General features: G+C 43.5%; 1 protein-coding gene across 1 annotated transcript in view; it reads right to left on the bottom strand.

The window, feature by feature from the left end:
• SV2A (synaptic vesicle glycoprotein 2A) overlaps nt 1-17,498 on the bottom strand; it is a 114,036-nt gene that overhangs the window by 23,652 nt on the left and 72,886 nt on the right. Inside the window, exons 3-8 of the mRNA XM_075283172.1 lie at nt 10,339-10,519; nt 7,611-7,762; nt 7,343-7,476; nt 5,933-6,022; nt 5,412-5,522; nt 3,030-3,118 (exon numbers count right to left, since the gene is read on the bottom strand). Coding sequence (XP_075139273.1) covers nt 3,030-3,118; nt 5,412-5,522; nt 5,933-6,022; nt 7,343-7,476; nt 7,611-7,762; nt 10,339-10,519 — 757 coding nt within the window. The remainder of the gene's footprint in view (nt 1-3,029; nt 3,119-5,411; nt 5,523-5,932; nt 6,023-7,342; nt 7,477-7,610; nt 7,763-10,338; nt 10,520-17,498) is intronic.

Genomic DNA, 17,498 nt, shown 5'->3' with positions numbered 1-17,498 from the left:
GACCCGGGAAGAAGTTCAAAAATGGTGTAGGGTATCGTTGGGTGAGTAGTACTCCATTGTAAGCCTCTGTTCATATCGAAATTCCATTAGAGGCCTCCCAACATATACCTCTCATGGAAGACAGTAATGCAGTATATCTCACTATTTCGGCATACTTCAGGAGAACCCCCAATGTATACGTCCAACACAGGGCTATACTGCAACGAATCTCACTATCTAGGCATATTGACTAAACAACCCCCTTCTATACAGCAAATGCAAAGTGTAGACCCACTGATCATGGGCTCCATTCTCAAAGTGACGCCTCTTTTTGCACCCCAGCACCCTGCTAGATGCAAAAATTAAGGAAATGGCTGCAACTGAATATACGTCTGCTGATCCCCCCAGTAGGACTGAGCCATGCCGCCGGGCAATATATGGACATGCAAGGGTAGTCGGAAAAGTTTCTGACCTCCACATATAGATGGCAACACTTGTCAACCAAGTTGGGGAATGTGTTCGCGCATGCGTTGGAATGTACTAACAAAAATTTCAGCCATTTTGCACCAGCGTTTTTTCTTTGACAGTTGTTGTAGTGAGTCGATGTGAGTGATTTAGTGAAAATGGATAAAATCGAATATCGAGATGTCATTAGATTAGATTTGTTTTTGAAAAGCAATACGCCTTCGCAAATTGAAAACGAGTTGGACGCTGTGTACGGGGACTCTGCACCATCAGGTACCTCGTCAAATTTTGGGCAGCTGAATTTAAACGTGGCCGTACCAGCTTGGTTTACGATGAACGTTCGGGACGGCCAAAAACTGCAACCATGACCGAAAACATTGCTCAAGTTCACCAAATGGTGCTAGAGAGCCTCTGCTATCTCTCTAACCTTCATTCGACGGTTCTCTAGCACAATTTCGTGAACTTGAGCAATGTTTTCGTTGGAGTCCCCATACACAGCGTCCAACTCGTCTTCAATTTGCGAAGGCGTATTGCCTTTCAAAAACAAATATCTAATGACAGCTCGATATTCGATTTTATCCATTGTCACGAAATCACTCGCATCGACTCACTACAACGACTGTCAAAGAAAAAATGCTGGTGCAAAGCGGCTGACATTTTAGTGAGTACATTCCAACGCATGCGCGAACACATTCCCCAACTTTGGTTGCCATCTACATTTGGAGGTCAGAAACTTTTCAGACTACCCTCGTATATGGAGCGTTATATCAGCTACAATGGTATAAGTCACCAGGTATAGACACTTGGAGCTCCCACCCCACCACTAGTCGAGGGTCTATAGCAGGGGTGCTCACACTTTTTCAGCATGTGAGCTACTTTATAACATGACCAAGTCCAAAGATCTACTACCCACTTCTTGTGGGTGGGGCCGGGGTGGGCCTGTGGGCGAAGACAGGGCGGACGCGTCTGTGGGTGGGGTCGGACATGTGGGCGGCGCCGGGCGGGGCGTGAGAGCAGGAGACAGCGGCGTTCTGTGGCCACCCAGGGATCCCCGGAGTCTGCTTGTTCACAGCGCAGGCTGAGAGTTATCTCTGGACACTGGCAGGCTGGGGCTGCGGCAGCCCCGCCTGCCAGTGTCCAGAGATGACTCTCAGCCTGCGCTGTGAACAAGCAGCACCCCGGCTCCCTCCATCCCTAAGAGTGGGGAGCACGTCATCCCCCGGAGCTTCTGCTGCCCGGCCTGCAAGTGTCCGGAGTGCTTGTTCACAGCGCAGGCTGAGAGTCGACTCTCAGCCTGCACTGTGAACAAGCAGACACCAGGGATCCCTGGTTGCATCCCGTGATCGACCCATACGTCCATTGCGATCGACCGGTAGATAGCAATCGACGTATTGGGCACCCCTGGTCTATAGGGTATAAAAAAATAGACATCTGCAGAGGGGCCACACGGTGGCTCAGTGGTTAGCACTGCAGCCTTGCAGCGCTGGAGTCCTGGTGTTCAAATCCCACCAAGGGCATAAAACCATCTGCAAGGAGTTTGTATGTTCCCCCTGTGTTTGCATGGATTTCCATCCCATATTCCAAAAAAAGACATACTGATAGGGAAAAATGTACATTGTGAGCTCTATGTGGGGTTCACAATTTACATTTAAAAAAAAAAAAAAAAAAAATAGACATCTGCAGCTTATCCCTTATCCCAGTGCTACAGAAGATGGCGCCACTCTTCATGCTCCAGGAGAAAGATCGGTTGCCATATCTTGGGTTCCCATGGCCTCCAGGTCACTCCACAGCCCTTCCCTCCTTTCCTGATCTCAAGGTAACTTACCTGTGCTATGGGGGATGCGGATTTACTATAGTCATTGAGATCAGGATTGGAGAGAGGGGGCAATAGTGATGCGGATACATCCCACACTTCAAAAAATACATATATCTTGGAAATACATGGAAATTTTCTATTATTAGCCTCATACTGGTACAGCGATACCGAAAATATTGTCTCCATATGAGCAGCAGGAAAAAGGTTATCGTATCTATTGCCTTCCCATCAACATCTGATGCCGCCTAACTGGTTGCAAAGCGTTAAACCATGATGTTGTTTATTCCTGGTTTTATATAGAAATTGGTAGTTAATATAGAGGCCACCTGGTTGTCAGCATGGCGGTGATAACTACATCGGACTGACAGCTGGGGTAATACAGGGGAAGCGGCTCGAAACCGTCGACGGTCGTGACTAATGTTGTCAGATCTACTTAATTGAGAATGAAACGCGAATTAGCAAAGACTAAAGAGCAAAAAACACCTCCCAACCCTAACAAAACATTGGCAGGCTCCATCTCCAGTCTCGTCCGAAGAGAAGGAAGCCAGACGGTCCTGCAGCGGTTGCCATGACAATAGTAATTTCACCGTGCGGCGTTGAGTTTGATGAAGCAAGGAGACCGTGCGTGAGACTAAGTACTGATATTAGTAAATCTGAGCGACCTTCGTAAAAAAAAAAATCAACCAAAACAAAGATAAAAATTCCTGCATCCTTCCGGTAGTGCGATCTGTAATGATACATCTTACGTGGAAAATAAAAAATAACCTACCTGAAAGACATTGTGAACCAAACCGCCATCATCATCAGGGTGATGCGTCTGTATTCTGGAGCAAAGCACTGGTGGAAATTGGCCCAAACCTAAAAAGAAGGAAAATGTAAAGGACGTTAAGAAATTTTCCAAAAATTAATTCAAAAATTCACTCCAAAAAAGATATAAAAATACATGGATTATTATCTGAATTTGGAAACTAGTTGATTGTCCCAATCCTAATACCGCCAACAAAACGAAAGCGACTTGTACAGAGCGTCTCTCCATTTTGGCTATATGATGTCCATATCCATATAAATAGGGCTTATGGACAGGGGTTGTCCTCATGAGACAACCCCTGTAATACAATTTCTCTAAGGTCACACATTTGGGTCCACCAAGACTATACGGAGGTACATGAAGAGCATTCAGATCCGTACTAGGCCATAAGGACCCCCCATATGGTGCTGTATCATGGAGATATTCTCTTCTACCAATTTGGAAATACAGTAGGGTCCAGTAGATGTATGTCATACAGTGGGGCAAAAAAGTATTTAGTCAGTCACCAATAGTGCAAGTTCCACCACTTAAAAAGATGAGAGGTGTCTGTAATTTACATGATAGGTAGACCTCAACTATGAGAGACAAAATGAGAAAACAAATCCAGAAAATCACATTGTCTGATTTTGTAAGAATTTATTTGCAAATTATGGTGGAAAATAAGTATTTGGTCAGTAACAAAATTTCATCTCAATACTTTGTTATCCTTTGTTGGCAATGACAGAGGTCAAACATTTTCTGTAAGTCTTCACAAGGTTGACACACACTGTTGTTGGTATGTTGGCCCATTCCTCCATGCAGATCTCCTCTAGAGCAGTGATGTTTTGGGGCTGTCGCTTGGCAACACGGACTTTCAACTCCCTCCACAGGTTTTCTATAGGGTTGAGATCTGGAGACTGGCTAGGCCACTGCAGGACCTTGAAATGCTTCTTACAAAGCCACTCCTTCGTTGCCCTGGCGGTGTGCTTTGGATCATTGTCATGTTGAAAGACCCAGCCACGTTTCATCTTCAATGCCCTTGCTGATGGAAGGAGGTTTGCACTCAAAAATCTCACGATACATGGCCCCATTCATTCTTTCATGTACCCGGATCAGTCGTCCTGGCCCCTTTGCAGAGAAACAGCTCCAAAGCATGATGTTTCCACCCCCTTGCTTTACAGTAGGTATGGTGTTTGATGGATGCAACTCAATATTCTTTTTCCTCCAAACATGAAAAGTTGTGTTTCTACCAAACAGTTCCAGTTTGGTTTCATCAGACCATAGGACATTCTCCCAATACTCTTCTGGATCATCCAAATGCTCTCTAGCAAACATCAGACGGGCCCGGACATGTACTGGCTTAAGCAGTGGGACACGTCTGGCACTGCAGGATCTGAGTCCCTGGTGGCGTAGTGTGTTACTGATGGTAGGCTTTGTTACATTGGTCCCAGCTCTCTGCAGTTCATTCACTAGGTCCCCCCGCGTGGTTCTGGGATTTTTGCTCACCGTTCTTGTGATTATTTTGACCCCACTTGGTGAGATTTTGCGTGGAGCCCCAGATCAAGGGAGATTATCAGTGGTCTTGTATGTCTTCCATTTTCTAATTATTGCTCCCACAGTTGATTTCTTCAATCCAAGCTGGTTGCCTATTGCAGATTCAGTCTTCCCAGCCTGGTGCAGGGCTACAATTTTCTTTCTGGTGTCCTTTGACAGCTCTTTGGTCTTCACCATAGTGGAGTTTGGAGTCTGACTGTTTGAGGGTGTGCACAGGTGTCTTTTTATACTGATAACAAGTTTAAACAGGTGCCATTACTACAGGTAATGAGTGGAGGAAAGAGGAGACTCTTAAAGAAGAAGTTACAGGTCTGTGAGAGCCAGAAATCTTGATTGTTTGTAGGTGACCAAATACTTATTTTCCACCATAATTTGCAAATAAATTCTTACAAAATCAGACAATGTGATTTTCTGGATTTGTTTTCTCATTTTGTCTCTCATAGTTGAGGTCTACCTATGATGTAAATTACAGACGCCTCTCATCTTTGTAAGTGGTGGAACTTGCACTATTGGTGACTGACTAAATACTTTTTTGCCCCACTGTATCTCTATGACAGTATCAAAGCTGGATCTGCATGAGAGGGTACAGATTCACCCCACAAAAAAGCCAACCTATATGGCAGCCTATATATCATCTAAGGCCAATTTCAGGCAGATAATAATATGGACGGAATCGGGCGCCGATATAGCTGCGAGGCCTGGCCTGAGACCGGACTGTTAACATCATAGATCACTCGGGTCTGACTTGGACTTGTGGCTATTAGAACTATGTTGTGACTCAACCAGGTCATCCTAAAATCTAAGTCCTACCTGCTGAGACAAGTTAAGAATCCGAATCATCCAGCGCCGGTACCACGTCCCCGTATCAGACTGGATCTCAATCAGCTCATCCTCTTGTTTAATGGTCTTTATTTGGGTGACCTGTACAGACATAGTTGGCCGGTAAATAAAGGGTTACAAAGACTGTAGGCGAGCGATAAAGATGTTCGATTCAAATGTCCTTCACGAAGCAATTTTTCAAAAATTTTCGACCGTTTTGTGTCTTCAGCTTCTATGTTTATTATGCATCAACATGGTAACATACAACAAACCAAATCTGTGTAGTCTGATAGAGAAATGATAGGTATTTCAATCTGTCCTTCACTTCTGGCTAACATAGGGGACCCCTTTAGTTGCTAGGTCCAAAAACAACCACAGTCCCTGCTATCCTGGTGGATACCCCCATGGTAAAGATCTGAAGGGACCTTGGAGATTATGTGCAGGTCCAGAAAGGAGGTAGAGGACCCCGAAGATCACTACCTAAGGAAGACTGAGCACTCAAGAATACTTACAGAGAAGACCCTCTCTGGGTGGCCCTTGGCCCGCATGTTGGTATCGTGGACTTGCTTTAGCACCATCCAAGCTTCATCATGTTTTCCGTTCTGGAAAAGATTTCAGAATTAGAATATCATTATTAATGCAAAGCATTGTGGGTAATAATATAGGTAAACTAATGTTACCCGAAAGACCTGCCCCCCCCCCCCCCCCCCCTGGTGAAGCAGTCATTAGCTTCCATATCCAAGTGGAGCATGAACTGAGAGGTGGGTACTAGAGATGAGCGAGTAGTATTTGATCGAATACCTCCCCGCCATAGGTATTCGTGTAAGCGGCCGAACACCAAGGAGTTAAGCGCATCGAACCCCTTGGTGTTCGGCCGCTTACACGCATACCTATGGCGGGGAGGTATTCGGTCGAATACTACTCGCTCATCTCTAATGGGTACACATCTCTGTCCATTCACTCCTATGTGAGTGACAGAACAGCCATGTTTAATTCCCATAAAAGTGAACATAGAGCCCCATAAATGTGCGTCCAACTTTCCATTCATCAGGATGCCCCACCAGCAACCGGATCACCCGGTGGAATACGAGTCCAGCGTCATATTATTCAGTGCATGTGCCATGTGCCACTGAAGTCCGCCATCCTTTACCTATCATTTACCCCTGATGAATTTATAGGGTGCAATTTGGAGCTGATTTGAAGCCAGATTCCTCCTCAAAATCATTTCCAAATTTTGGTCAAAATCTCCGTCCCCTAGTTTTCAATGGAAAGCAAAGACGGACTCTGGAAACTGGAAAAATATTTCCTACACGATCTTGCTATGGATGGGGTTGAGCCGATCTTGAGATTTCAAGATCGATTTTAAAATCCGATTTCCGATCATTTTCCAGCCGATCTCGATCCCGATCGTGAAATTTGCTCGATCGCCGATCGGAATCCGATCTTTTCCAATCGCGATCCTCAACCCTAGTTAATGCTTTTCTATGGGAAAAGTCACTTTTGGGGTTGAGATGATCTTGAGATAACCTGCGATCTCGATCCCGCTGGAAAAGATCGGGCCAGAATCCCGATTTGGATCGTGAATCCAATCTTTTCCGATCCCGATCGCTCAACCCTAGCTATGGATTTTGTGTCTGATTCAGCCATAGAACCCGCGGTGCGAGACCCCATGTGGATTAGCCCCATTCATCTGAGCCTAATAATTGAGTAAAAGCTATGGGGGCCGGAAAGTGAAGAGGAATCTCAGGCGGAAGTCGAATGACCCATATGGACCCAAGGTATGGTAAAGATCATAGAAGAGATGTCTCCACCAGTGGTAGGACCTACAACGTCTTCCATCCTCACTAAATCTGATCCCTGGATGGGGAAGAACTGATGGCAAGCAGAAGGGCTTGATGTCTCTTCATATTGTTATATCTTACCTCTAGATAGAAGCGGGGACTCTCGGGCATGGTGGTCAGGGCTCCGATGGCAAACACAGAAGGAAACGCACAAACCAAGACAAACACCCTCCAGCTGTGGAACTGGTACGCTGAGCCCATCTGGAAGCTCCATCCTGCAAGAATGCGATACGATGTTATGACTGTCTACGTCTCATCATCTACTAGATGTTGCCATCCAGGTCATTCCTTCTTGAATTCATTCCTGGTCACAAAAAGTGTCCAAAAAAAAAGCCATCCTATAACTCACCATAGTGAGGGATGATAGCCCAGGCCATGGCCGAGGCGTAGATACCCCCGATCATCCAGAACATGCTTAGCCAGCTCAGATGTTCTCCTCTCTTTTCCTGGGCCAGGAATTCAGAGAAATATGAGAAGACGATAGGAATGGATCCACCAATACTGCAAAGGAAATGAGGAATTTTTTAGTTACTTGAGTAACATCCAACATGGCTGCCATTCCGATTTGTAATTCCTGACTCTCCCATAAGACTGAGTGGTCTGGGTATAAGGTGATACGTGAGATCTCATCCACTTTACGACTTATTATATGTGGCAGACTGACAATCCAGTTGGAAAATTTGCAACGTATCCACTGGCCACGGGAACGGCCCGAGCTTGGAAAAGGCCGTCTTGCTACCTTATTGAGCTGACAACTGTGTATCACATCGGTAAAGCTACATCCATTTATTTAAAGGACACTCCTCTAATCTTTGCCCCAAACCTGGGCTCAATTCACACCCCATGAAGGGCTGGCACATATTTCTGGTGACCCCCCCCCCTCCCACACACACACCTATTGCTGTAATCCCTCCCCATCAGTATCTTATAGCAATACTTTAGAAGAGGACGCTGGACTGTTCGTGGGATTAGAAGACTTGTTCATTGTGAGCAGTGGAGCACATTATGGCTGCCACATCGCACTTAGTACATTACATAGCTCATTACACACGTACACAAAGACAGATCTGAGCTGCTGCTTGTAATGACTACAGAACACAGCCAACAACTATTCAAGAAGATATAGTACAGCTAGATGGTTTATAGATAGACATAGAGAAATATATACTTATGAGATACAGTGTTGGCCAAAAGTATTGGCCCCCCTGCAATTCTGTCAGATAATACTCGGTTTCTTCCAGAAAATGATTACAATCACAAACTCTTTGGTAATATCTTCATTTATTTTGCTTGCAATGAAAAAACACAAAAGAGAATGAAAAAAAAGTCAAATCATTGATTATTTTACACAAAACTCCAAAACTGGTCCGGACAGAAGTATTGGCGCCCTCAGCCTAATACTTGGTAGCACAACCTTTAGACACAATAACTGCGCACAACCGCTCCCGGTAACCAGCAATGAGTTTCTTACAAGGCTCTGCTGGAATCTTAGACCATTCTTCTTTGGCAAACTGCTCCAGGTCCCCCCTGAGATGTGAAGGGGGCCTTCTCCAAACTGCCACCAAGAGATCTCTCCTCCTCCCCCACAGGTGGTCTATGGGATTCAGGGCTGGACTCATTGCTGCCACTTTACAAGTCTCCAGGGCTTTCTCTCACCACCATTTTCTAGTGCTGACCTGAAGTGTGTTTTGGGTCATTGTCCTGCTGGAAGACCCCTGACCTCTGAGGGAGACCCAGCTTTCTCACACTGGGCCCTACATTATGCTGCACAATGTGTTGGTCGTCTTCAGACTTCATAATGCCATGCACACGGTCAAGCAGTCCAGTGCCAGAGGCAGCAAAGCAACCCCAAACCATCAGGGAACCTCCACCATGTCTGACTGTAGGGGGCGTCTTCTTTTCTTTGAAGGCCTCTTTTGGCTTTCTCAGGTAAGTTTTGGCAAACTCCAGCCTGGCTTTTTTCTGTCTCTGGGTAAGAAGTGGGGTCTTCCTGGGTCTCCTACCATACAGTCCCGTCTCATTCAGACGCTGACGGATAGTACGGGGTGACACTGTTGTACCCTCGGACTGCAGGGCAGCTTGAACTTGTTTGGATGTTAGTCGAGGTTCTTTATCCACCATCCGCACAATCTTGCGTTGAAATCTCTTGTCCATTTCTCTTTTGCGTCCACATCTAGGGAGGTTAGCCGCAGTGCCATGGGCTTTACACTTCTTGATGACACTGCGCACGGTAGACACAGGAACATTCAGGTCTTTGGAGATGGACTTGTAGCCTTGAGATTGCTCATGCTTCCTCACAATTTTGCTTCTCAAGTCCTCAGACAGTTCTTTGGTCTTCTTTCTTTTCTCCATGCTCAATGTGGTCACACAAGGACACAGGACAGAGGCTGAGTCAACTTTAATCCATTTCAACTGGCTGCAAGTGTGATTTAGTTATTGCCACCACCTGTTAGGTGCCACAGGTAAGTAACAGGTGCTGTTAATTACACAAATTAGAGAAGCATCACATGATTTCAAACAGTGCCAATACTTTTGTCCACCCCCTTTTTATGTTTGCTGTGGAATTATATCCAATTTGGCTTTTTGACAATTCTTTTTGTGGTTTTCCATTGAAGACAAATTAAATGAAGATAATAATATCAAAGAATTTGTGATTGCAATCATTTTCTGGAAGAACATGAATATTATCTGACAGCATTGCAGGGGTGCCAATACTTTTGGCCAACACTGTAGATAGATATGGGATAGATAGATAGATAGATAGATAGATAGATAGATAGATAGATAGATAGATAGGAGATAGATAGATAGGAGATAGATAGATAGATAGATAGATAGATAGATATGTATAGATAGATAGATATATGTATTGATAGATATATAAAGATAGATAGATTAGGTAGATAGATAGATAGATAGATAGATAGATAGATAGGACATAGATAGATAGATATGTATAGATAGATAGATATATGTATTGATAGATATATAAAGATAGATAGATAGATAGATAGATAGATAGATAGATAGATAGATATGAGATTAATGATATACAGATGACAGACATGACATCTTACCCCACACCAGACAGAAGTCTACAGAACAGGAATGTCCCATATCCTTGAACAAATGAAGAAAAGAAGGCAAACACGCTGTTGACAGAGAGAGAGATGAGCAGGCACTGTCTTCTGCCGATTCGGTCGGCCATTCCTCCCCACAGGAAGGCTCCCCCCATCATACCTAGGTACACAATGAGACCTGCGGACAAATCGTAAAGAAAAATCCATCAATCATATTCCTAGTCTTTATTATGCGCCTTGTTGTACACAATGGTCAATCTGTAGCAGGTCCCTGCGCCATGGGGCGTGAACGGCATTCAAGTGAATGAGATTACGCTGTCCGTACGGTCCCTTTATACTTTATAGATTATATATATATATATATATATATATATATTTAGGGTTAACCTAAAAGTAAAGCAGCCATGTTTTTCAAATGTTGGACTACCCCTTTAAATGACATTGTATGGCCCTCTGATACTGTCTACGCCACTTGGCCAAGTAGGTTAATACCTATGGTAGTTATATGAAGTCCTTCACAAGGCATTAGCGGTAAAGGTCACATGACCAGCAGACACTGCGAAGAACCAGCAGGTATAATATTCTCGCACATTCCCATCTGAGGAAGCTCCAAATTAAGCCGTTATATGGCGCATCTCTCACCTCGGCACGGCGGGCGGTCAGGCAGGTTTATGTACAGCCAAGTGTGTCTTCATTCCCTTCTCATCAGGCACTTACTTCTTACATTCCCCATAAGATCTGGCCTTTGTAAGTCTTTATGAGAATTGGATAATCGGCAGCTTTTTGATCCCTGTTCTGAACGAGCTAGCGAATGTTCAGAGGCGTCGGGTTACTGATCCGAAATGTGACTAACTACAGCTCTGAATCAATTTATAGCTGACTCAATTAAAATAAAAGGGATAGAAAATAACCAAAGAAAATGAAGGATTCATTCACTTGAATGGGAGAGGCCTGCAGTACCGCTCATGGCCACTACACACTCTATGGTGCTGTGACTGTTTCTGAGAGCTGCAGCTTCTTCAAGCAGGCCAGCGGGTTCGAACCCCCAAAAGATCTGATATTGATGACCTCTCTTAATGATTCTGCAAAGTGGGTCAGGGGGTCAAATATCCTACTAGAAACATATGAGTTTAGTTATTGGAGTCCAATAATAAGGATCTCATGATTTAGCCACATTAGAAAACAATGATATAAAGTGTCTCTCGCTTTGGAGGACTCATCCAGTCTATGCATTACATGGACCGCCCCATGATTTTAGTTGAGAGCTGTGCAATTCTTCATTTGTCCTATGGTGGCGCTGCAGGGAATTTCTACACTTGCTGCCACATTCCTCCACAAAAAATAAAAACAATGACCAATATTAATATTTAATAATCTTATTGTAAATGGCGTAGTGATATGCGGCAAAATTTGGAAACGAGCGTTCCTATTCTACGGTTGTTCCACTAAATTGTTCCATTGATCAGAACAATCTTAGAAATAGAAAAATATGGCTGCTTCTTTCTAGAAACAGTGCCACACCTATCCATGGGTTGTAATTGGTATTACAACTTCATTGAAGTTAATTGAATTAAAGTGCAATACCACACATGACCTGTGTACAGAAGTGGCGCTGTTTTGAAAGAAACCAGACTTGTTTTTCTTGTAGGCTTTTTTATCCCTTCTCGACAACCATTGTAATAGTACAGTGGATGTCGGGACTGTAAATATGTCTCCTACTCTGGAGCTGAGCGGGTATCATAGACAAGGAATTTCCTCTTATTGTGGAAGTTTTTATTTGAGCACCCCAGAACCACCTATGGAATATTAAATGTTACCATTATGAAGTACAAGTTGTCCCACAAAACATAAGCCCTCAAATGACTCTGCTAATGGAAAATCAAAAAGTTATGGCCTTTTTTTTCTAATTTCACCCATTTTGAATTTTTTTTTTTTTATTCCAGCTTCCCAGAACACAGTATGGCATATTAAATGCTACCATTATGAAATACAATTTATCCCACAAAAAATTAGTCCTCATCGGCACTGCTAATGAAAAATTAAATAGTTATGGTGCAAACGCTGTTTTTTTCTCATCTCACCCCATTCTGAATTTTTCATTCCGCCTTCCCTGTACATTGTATGGAATATTAAATGCTACCGTTTATGAAGTATCATTTGCCCCACAAAAAATAAGCCCTCATATGGTTCTGCTAAAGGAAAATGAAAAAAATATGGTGCAAATGCTGTTTTTTTCTAATTCCACCCCATTCTAAAGTTTTTATTGGAGCTCCACAGAACAGCCTATGGAATATTAAATGTTACCATTATGAAGTACAAATCATCCCCCAAAACATAATCCCTCAAATGGCTCTGCAAACAGAAAATTAAAAAGCTATGGTGCAAATACCTATTTTTTTCTAACTCCATCCATTTTTAATTTTTTCATTCCAGCTTCCCGGAACACAGTATGACATATTAAATGCTATAATTATGAAATATTATTTATCCCACAAAAATTTAGTCCTCATCAACTCTGCTAATGCAAAATTAAATGGTGCAAATGATATTTTTTTTCTAATTTCACCCCATTCTGAATTTTTTATTCCAGCTTCCCCATACATCGTATGGACTATTAAATGCTACCGTTATGAAGTATCATTTGCCCCACAAAAAATAAGTCCTCATATGGCTCTGCTAATGGAAAATTAAAACGATATGGTGCAAATGCTGTTTTTTTTCTAATTCCACCCCATTCTAAGGTTTATATTCGAGCTCCCCAGAACCTCCTATGGAATATTAAATGTTACCAAGGACAATTTGTCCCACAAAACATAAGCCCTCAAATGACTCTGCTAACGGAAAATTAAAAAGTTATGGTGCAACTGTTGTTTTTTCTTTCTAATTCCACCCCATTCTGAATTTTTTATTCCATATGGAATATTATATAACTTTTGATTTTCCGTTATCAGAGACGCATGAGGACTTATTTTTTGTGGGATAAATTGTATTTCATTGTGGTAATGAGTAAAAAAAGACACATAGTGCGGTGGGAATGGATTGAATGACCGACATGATGACATCGAAACATGATCCTTATAACCCTAAATTCAGTACAAGAGGTCAAGGGTCAGTCACATGGTCGACATGGGTGCAACAGAAATACAACTTGTCAGCCATATTGTACGATGCTGACTCTGCAGTCGGGATTAGCGAGGCAATTGTCCTCGTCGTCGGTAAATCTGCTGCCATGTTTTATTCACAAACATCCTGGAATTAAAACCCCGGATAAATAAAACATGCAAATATTATTTAACATCAAATATTTGCTTCCAAACTTAAAATCCACTGGAGGATTCCCCCATAAATATGTAATCAGGCCGTGAAATTACGAGGCAAGTGTTTGTAGGACGGGAAGCGGGTGACGTGCTATTAACCCAATCCATGCCAGGGACTGCAGACGTTGCTTTAGCTATCCGCCACCCCCACCCCCCGTCAGTGCAGAGTTTGTGGGGCCTCGGATAAGCAGCTGGGGCACTCTGAGTCAGCAGCAGAAGATGTACAATATATTCAGCTGCGGGCGGTGAGGACTATAAGCAAAGTCACAGGGAAACTGTGGCAGGAAGAAAGCAATGTGTTATATGGTGAATAGTGTATACAGTGACTGCACCAGCAGAATAGTGAGCGCAGCTCTGGAGTATAATACAGGATGTAAATCAGGATCAGTACAGGATAAGTAATGTATGTATGTACACAGTGACTGCACCAGCAGAATAGTGAGCGCAGCTCTGGAGTATAATACAGGATGTAACTCAGGATCAGTACAGGATAAGTAATGTAATGTATGTACACAGTGACTGCACCAGCAGAATAGTGAGCGCAGCTCTGGAGTATAATACAGGATGTAACTCAGGATCAGTACAGGATAAGTAATGTAATGTATGTACACAGTGACTATACCAGCAGAATAGTGAGCACAGCTCTGGAGTATAATACAGGATGTAACTCAGGATCAGTACAGGATAAGTAATGTAATGTATGTACACAGTGACTGCACCAGCAGAATAGTGAGCGCAGCTCTGGAGTATAATACAGGATGTAACTCAGGATCAGTACAGGATAAGTAATGTAATGTATGTACACAGTGACTGTACCAGCAGAATAGTGAGTGCAGCTCTGGAGTATAATATAGGATAAGTAATGTAATGTATGTACATAGTGACTGCACCAGCAGAATAGTGAGCGCAGCTCTGGAGTATAATACAGGATGTAACTCAGGATCAGTACAGGATAAATAATGTAATGTATGTACACAGTGACTGTACCAGCAGAATAGTGAGTGCAGCTCTGGGGTATAATACAGGATGTAACTAAGGATCAGTACAGGATAAGTAATGTAATGTATGTACACAGTGACTGCACCAGCAGAATAGTGAGCGCAGCTCTGGAGTATAATACAGGATAAGTAATGTAATGTATGTACACAGTGACTGCACCAGCAGAATAGTGAGCGCAGCTCTGGGGTATAATACAGGATGTAACTCAGGATCAGTACAGGATAAGTAATGTAATGTATGTTCACAGTGACTGTACCAGCAGAATAGTGAGTGCAGCTCTGGAGTATAATACAGGATGTAACTCAGGATCAGTGCAGGATAAGTAATGTAATGTATATACACAGTTACTGTACCAGCAGAATAGTGAGTGCAGCTCTGGAGTATAATACAGGATGTAACTCAGGATCAGTGCAGGATAAGTAATGTAATGTATATACACAGTTACTGTACCAGCAGAATAGTGAGCGCAGCTCTGGAGTATAATACAGGATGTAACTCAGGATCAGTACAGGATAAGTAATGTAATGTATGTACACAGTGACTTCACCAGCAGAATAGTGAGCGCAGCTCTGGAGTATAATACAGGATAAGTAATGTAATGTATGTACACAGTGACTGTACCAGCAGAATAGTGAGTGCAGCTCTGGAGTATAATACAGGATGTAACTCAGGATCAGTACAGGATAAGTAATGTAATGTATGTACACAGTGACTGCACCAGCAGAATAGTGAGCGCAGCTCTGGAGTATAATACAGGATCAGTAATGTAATGTATGTACACAGTGACTGTACCAGCAGAATAGTGAGCGCAGCTCTGGAGTATAATACAGGATGAGTAATGTAATGTATGTAGACAGTGACTGTACCAGCAGAATAGTGAGTGCAGCTCTGGAGTATAATACAGGATCAGTAATGTAATGTATGTACACAGTGACTGTACCAGCAGAATAGTGAGCGCAGCTCTGGAGTATAATACAGGATGTAACTCAGGATCAGTACAGGATAAGTAATGTAATGTATGTACACAGTGACTGTACCACTGAACAACATTACTTTCTCTACATCAGATGGTGTTGAGTGGTGTAAATATCAATACATTTCCGTCATGTAGTCGGCCAAGCATGGTGTATCTGCAGGTACATGTAGCTCATTTGGCTCTGTACAAATTTCACAGGCCATCAGTCCAGCAGTCTCCCATCCAGAACTAGCAATTTACTGAGATAATGAGTCTTAACTAAGCGCTTCTCGGTCTGTCTGATAACACTTTATCAGCCCCAACTTTATCTCCATGTTGAACCCAGTAATCAGTACATCTCCCCGGCCTGTGTCAGTGACAGGATCCAGATGACACACGTTTCCGATCGTCAGGCTCGGAGGAGGTGATGTAGAAACAATCCCCGCTCCTGCTTGATGATTCTAATTACTGAGAGCGTTAATAAGAGCGCAGGCAGCCGGCATCGTGACTGCACGCTGTCTGCACGCTGCGTTCCCTCTCACACAAATACTCGCCTTTGATGCTACTGTTTATGTCGCTTTTGGCACGATTAATGCGCAATTCGTGTTACTACGCAGCTTGTATTGTGACAGCCATGATATTTAGCGATCAAATGGATTGCAAGGAGGGCTGCGGAGAGATAACACGCAGCATGAACGTCAGTTCCTATACATACTGCCAAGTCACATGTTTTCTTAAAGGGATCCTCTTCTTTCTATCAGTACTGTCAATTCTATGCATTTCCCATAACTGATCGGGATGGCAGGGACAGTAATAAATCATCCCTACCTTCTCTATAGGAGGTCCGGCCTTCTCTATAACAGCCGGCCCCTGCTTCTGCAACTGAACAATAATGCTGACTTTAAACTTCTGGGAGGTCCGAAGGGGTTAAACAGGACCTCTCACCACTGCCACCAATCCCACATTGGCACTGATTCCGGCGCAGTTGGAATTTTTTCTCTAGCCCCCACCATTCCTGAGTAATCAATGCTTATACGTTCAGCTAATTAGACTGCTTTCTGTTGGGTGGGCGGTCCTAGACTGGAGCAGGTAGTCTGGGACCGCCCACCTGAGCCTAGATAGTCTAAATAGTATAATCAATGCTGGAACTACCAGCACCGATTGCTCAGGAATGGTGGGGACTAGAGGAAAAAATGCAACTGGGCTCAAATCAATGGGGCAGCACCAACTGAAGTATGCAAAGAGTTGGAATTGGTGGAGGTGGTGAAAGGTTCCCTTTAAATGGACCATTTCAAGGTACCATGCAAAATCAATCCAATCTGATTTTTTAACAGCAAGAGGGGGCCTAGTCCTTACTCACTGACACCAGAATCAACTCCAGGGAAATCTGTACATTGATTTTTATCCTCTAGCACCAGGGGCTATGTTTACAACAAGACAACAGGAGTGTGCTGATCGTGCAGGGAGCTGATCCCTCATCTGATGATGTAAGTGAGGTCTGGGCTAATATCAATCGGCCAGGATACTATTGGGTCTAATGGTGGATACTAGGGGTGCAGGATATTTGGGCACAGAGCTAGACACTCTGCTGTGTCAGTACATAAGGAGGGGCACATTGAAAAATGCACCCCAGACCCAGAAAGTATCTCAACAGCACAGAGTATTTCAGGAGAAGAGTGCACTGATGTTGTGGGAGGCAATAACCTGGCCATTGATGTGATAATGTTAAGCTACATATAACAGGGGCAGGATCCAGGGGCAGAGCTGGGGCTATTGTTGCTACAGTTGGGCATCAATAGGCCACTCTGCTTTGACTAGGGTGTTTGGATACAGATCTAGAGCAGTGAACTGAATACTTGCCATGGATGATAGCCCGAAGGAATGTG

Source organism: Leptodactylus fuscus, chromosome 7 (genome assembly GCF_031893055.1).
Source record: "Leptodactylus fuscus isolate aLepFus1 chromosome 7, aLepFus1.hap2, whole genome shotgun sequence".
Classification (NCBI taxonomy): domain Eukaryota; kingdom Metazoa; phylum Chordata; class Amphibia; order Anura; family Leptodactylidae; genus Leptodactylus; species Leptodactylus fuscus.
Note: the sequence above shows the minus strand (reverse complement) of the source record. Positions and strands in the feature narration are given on the sequence as shown.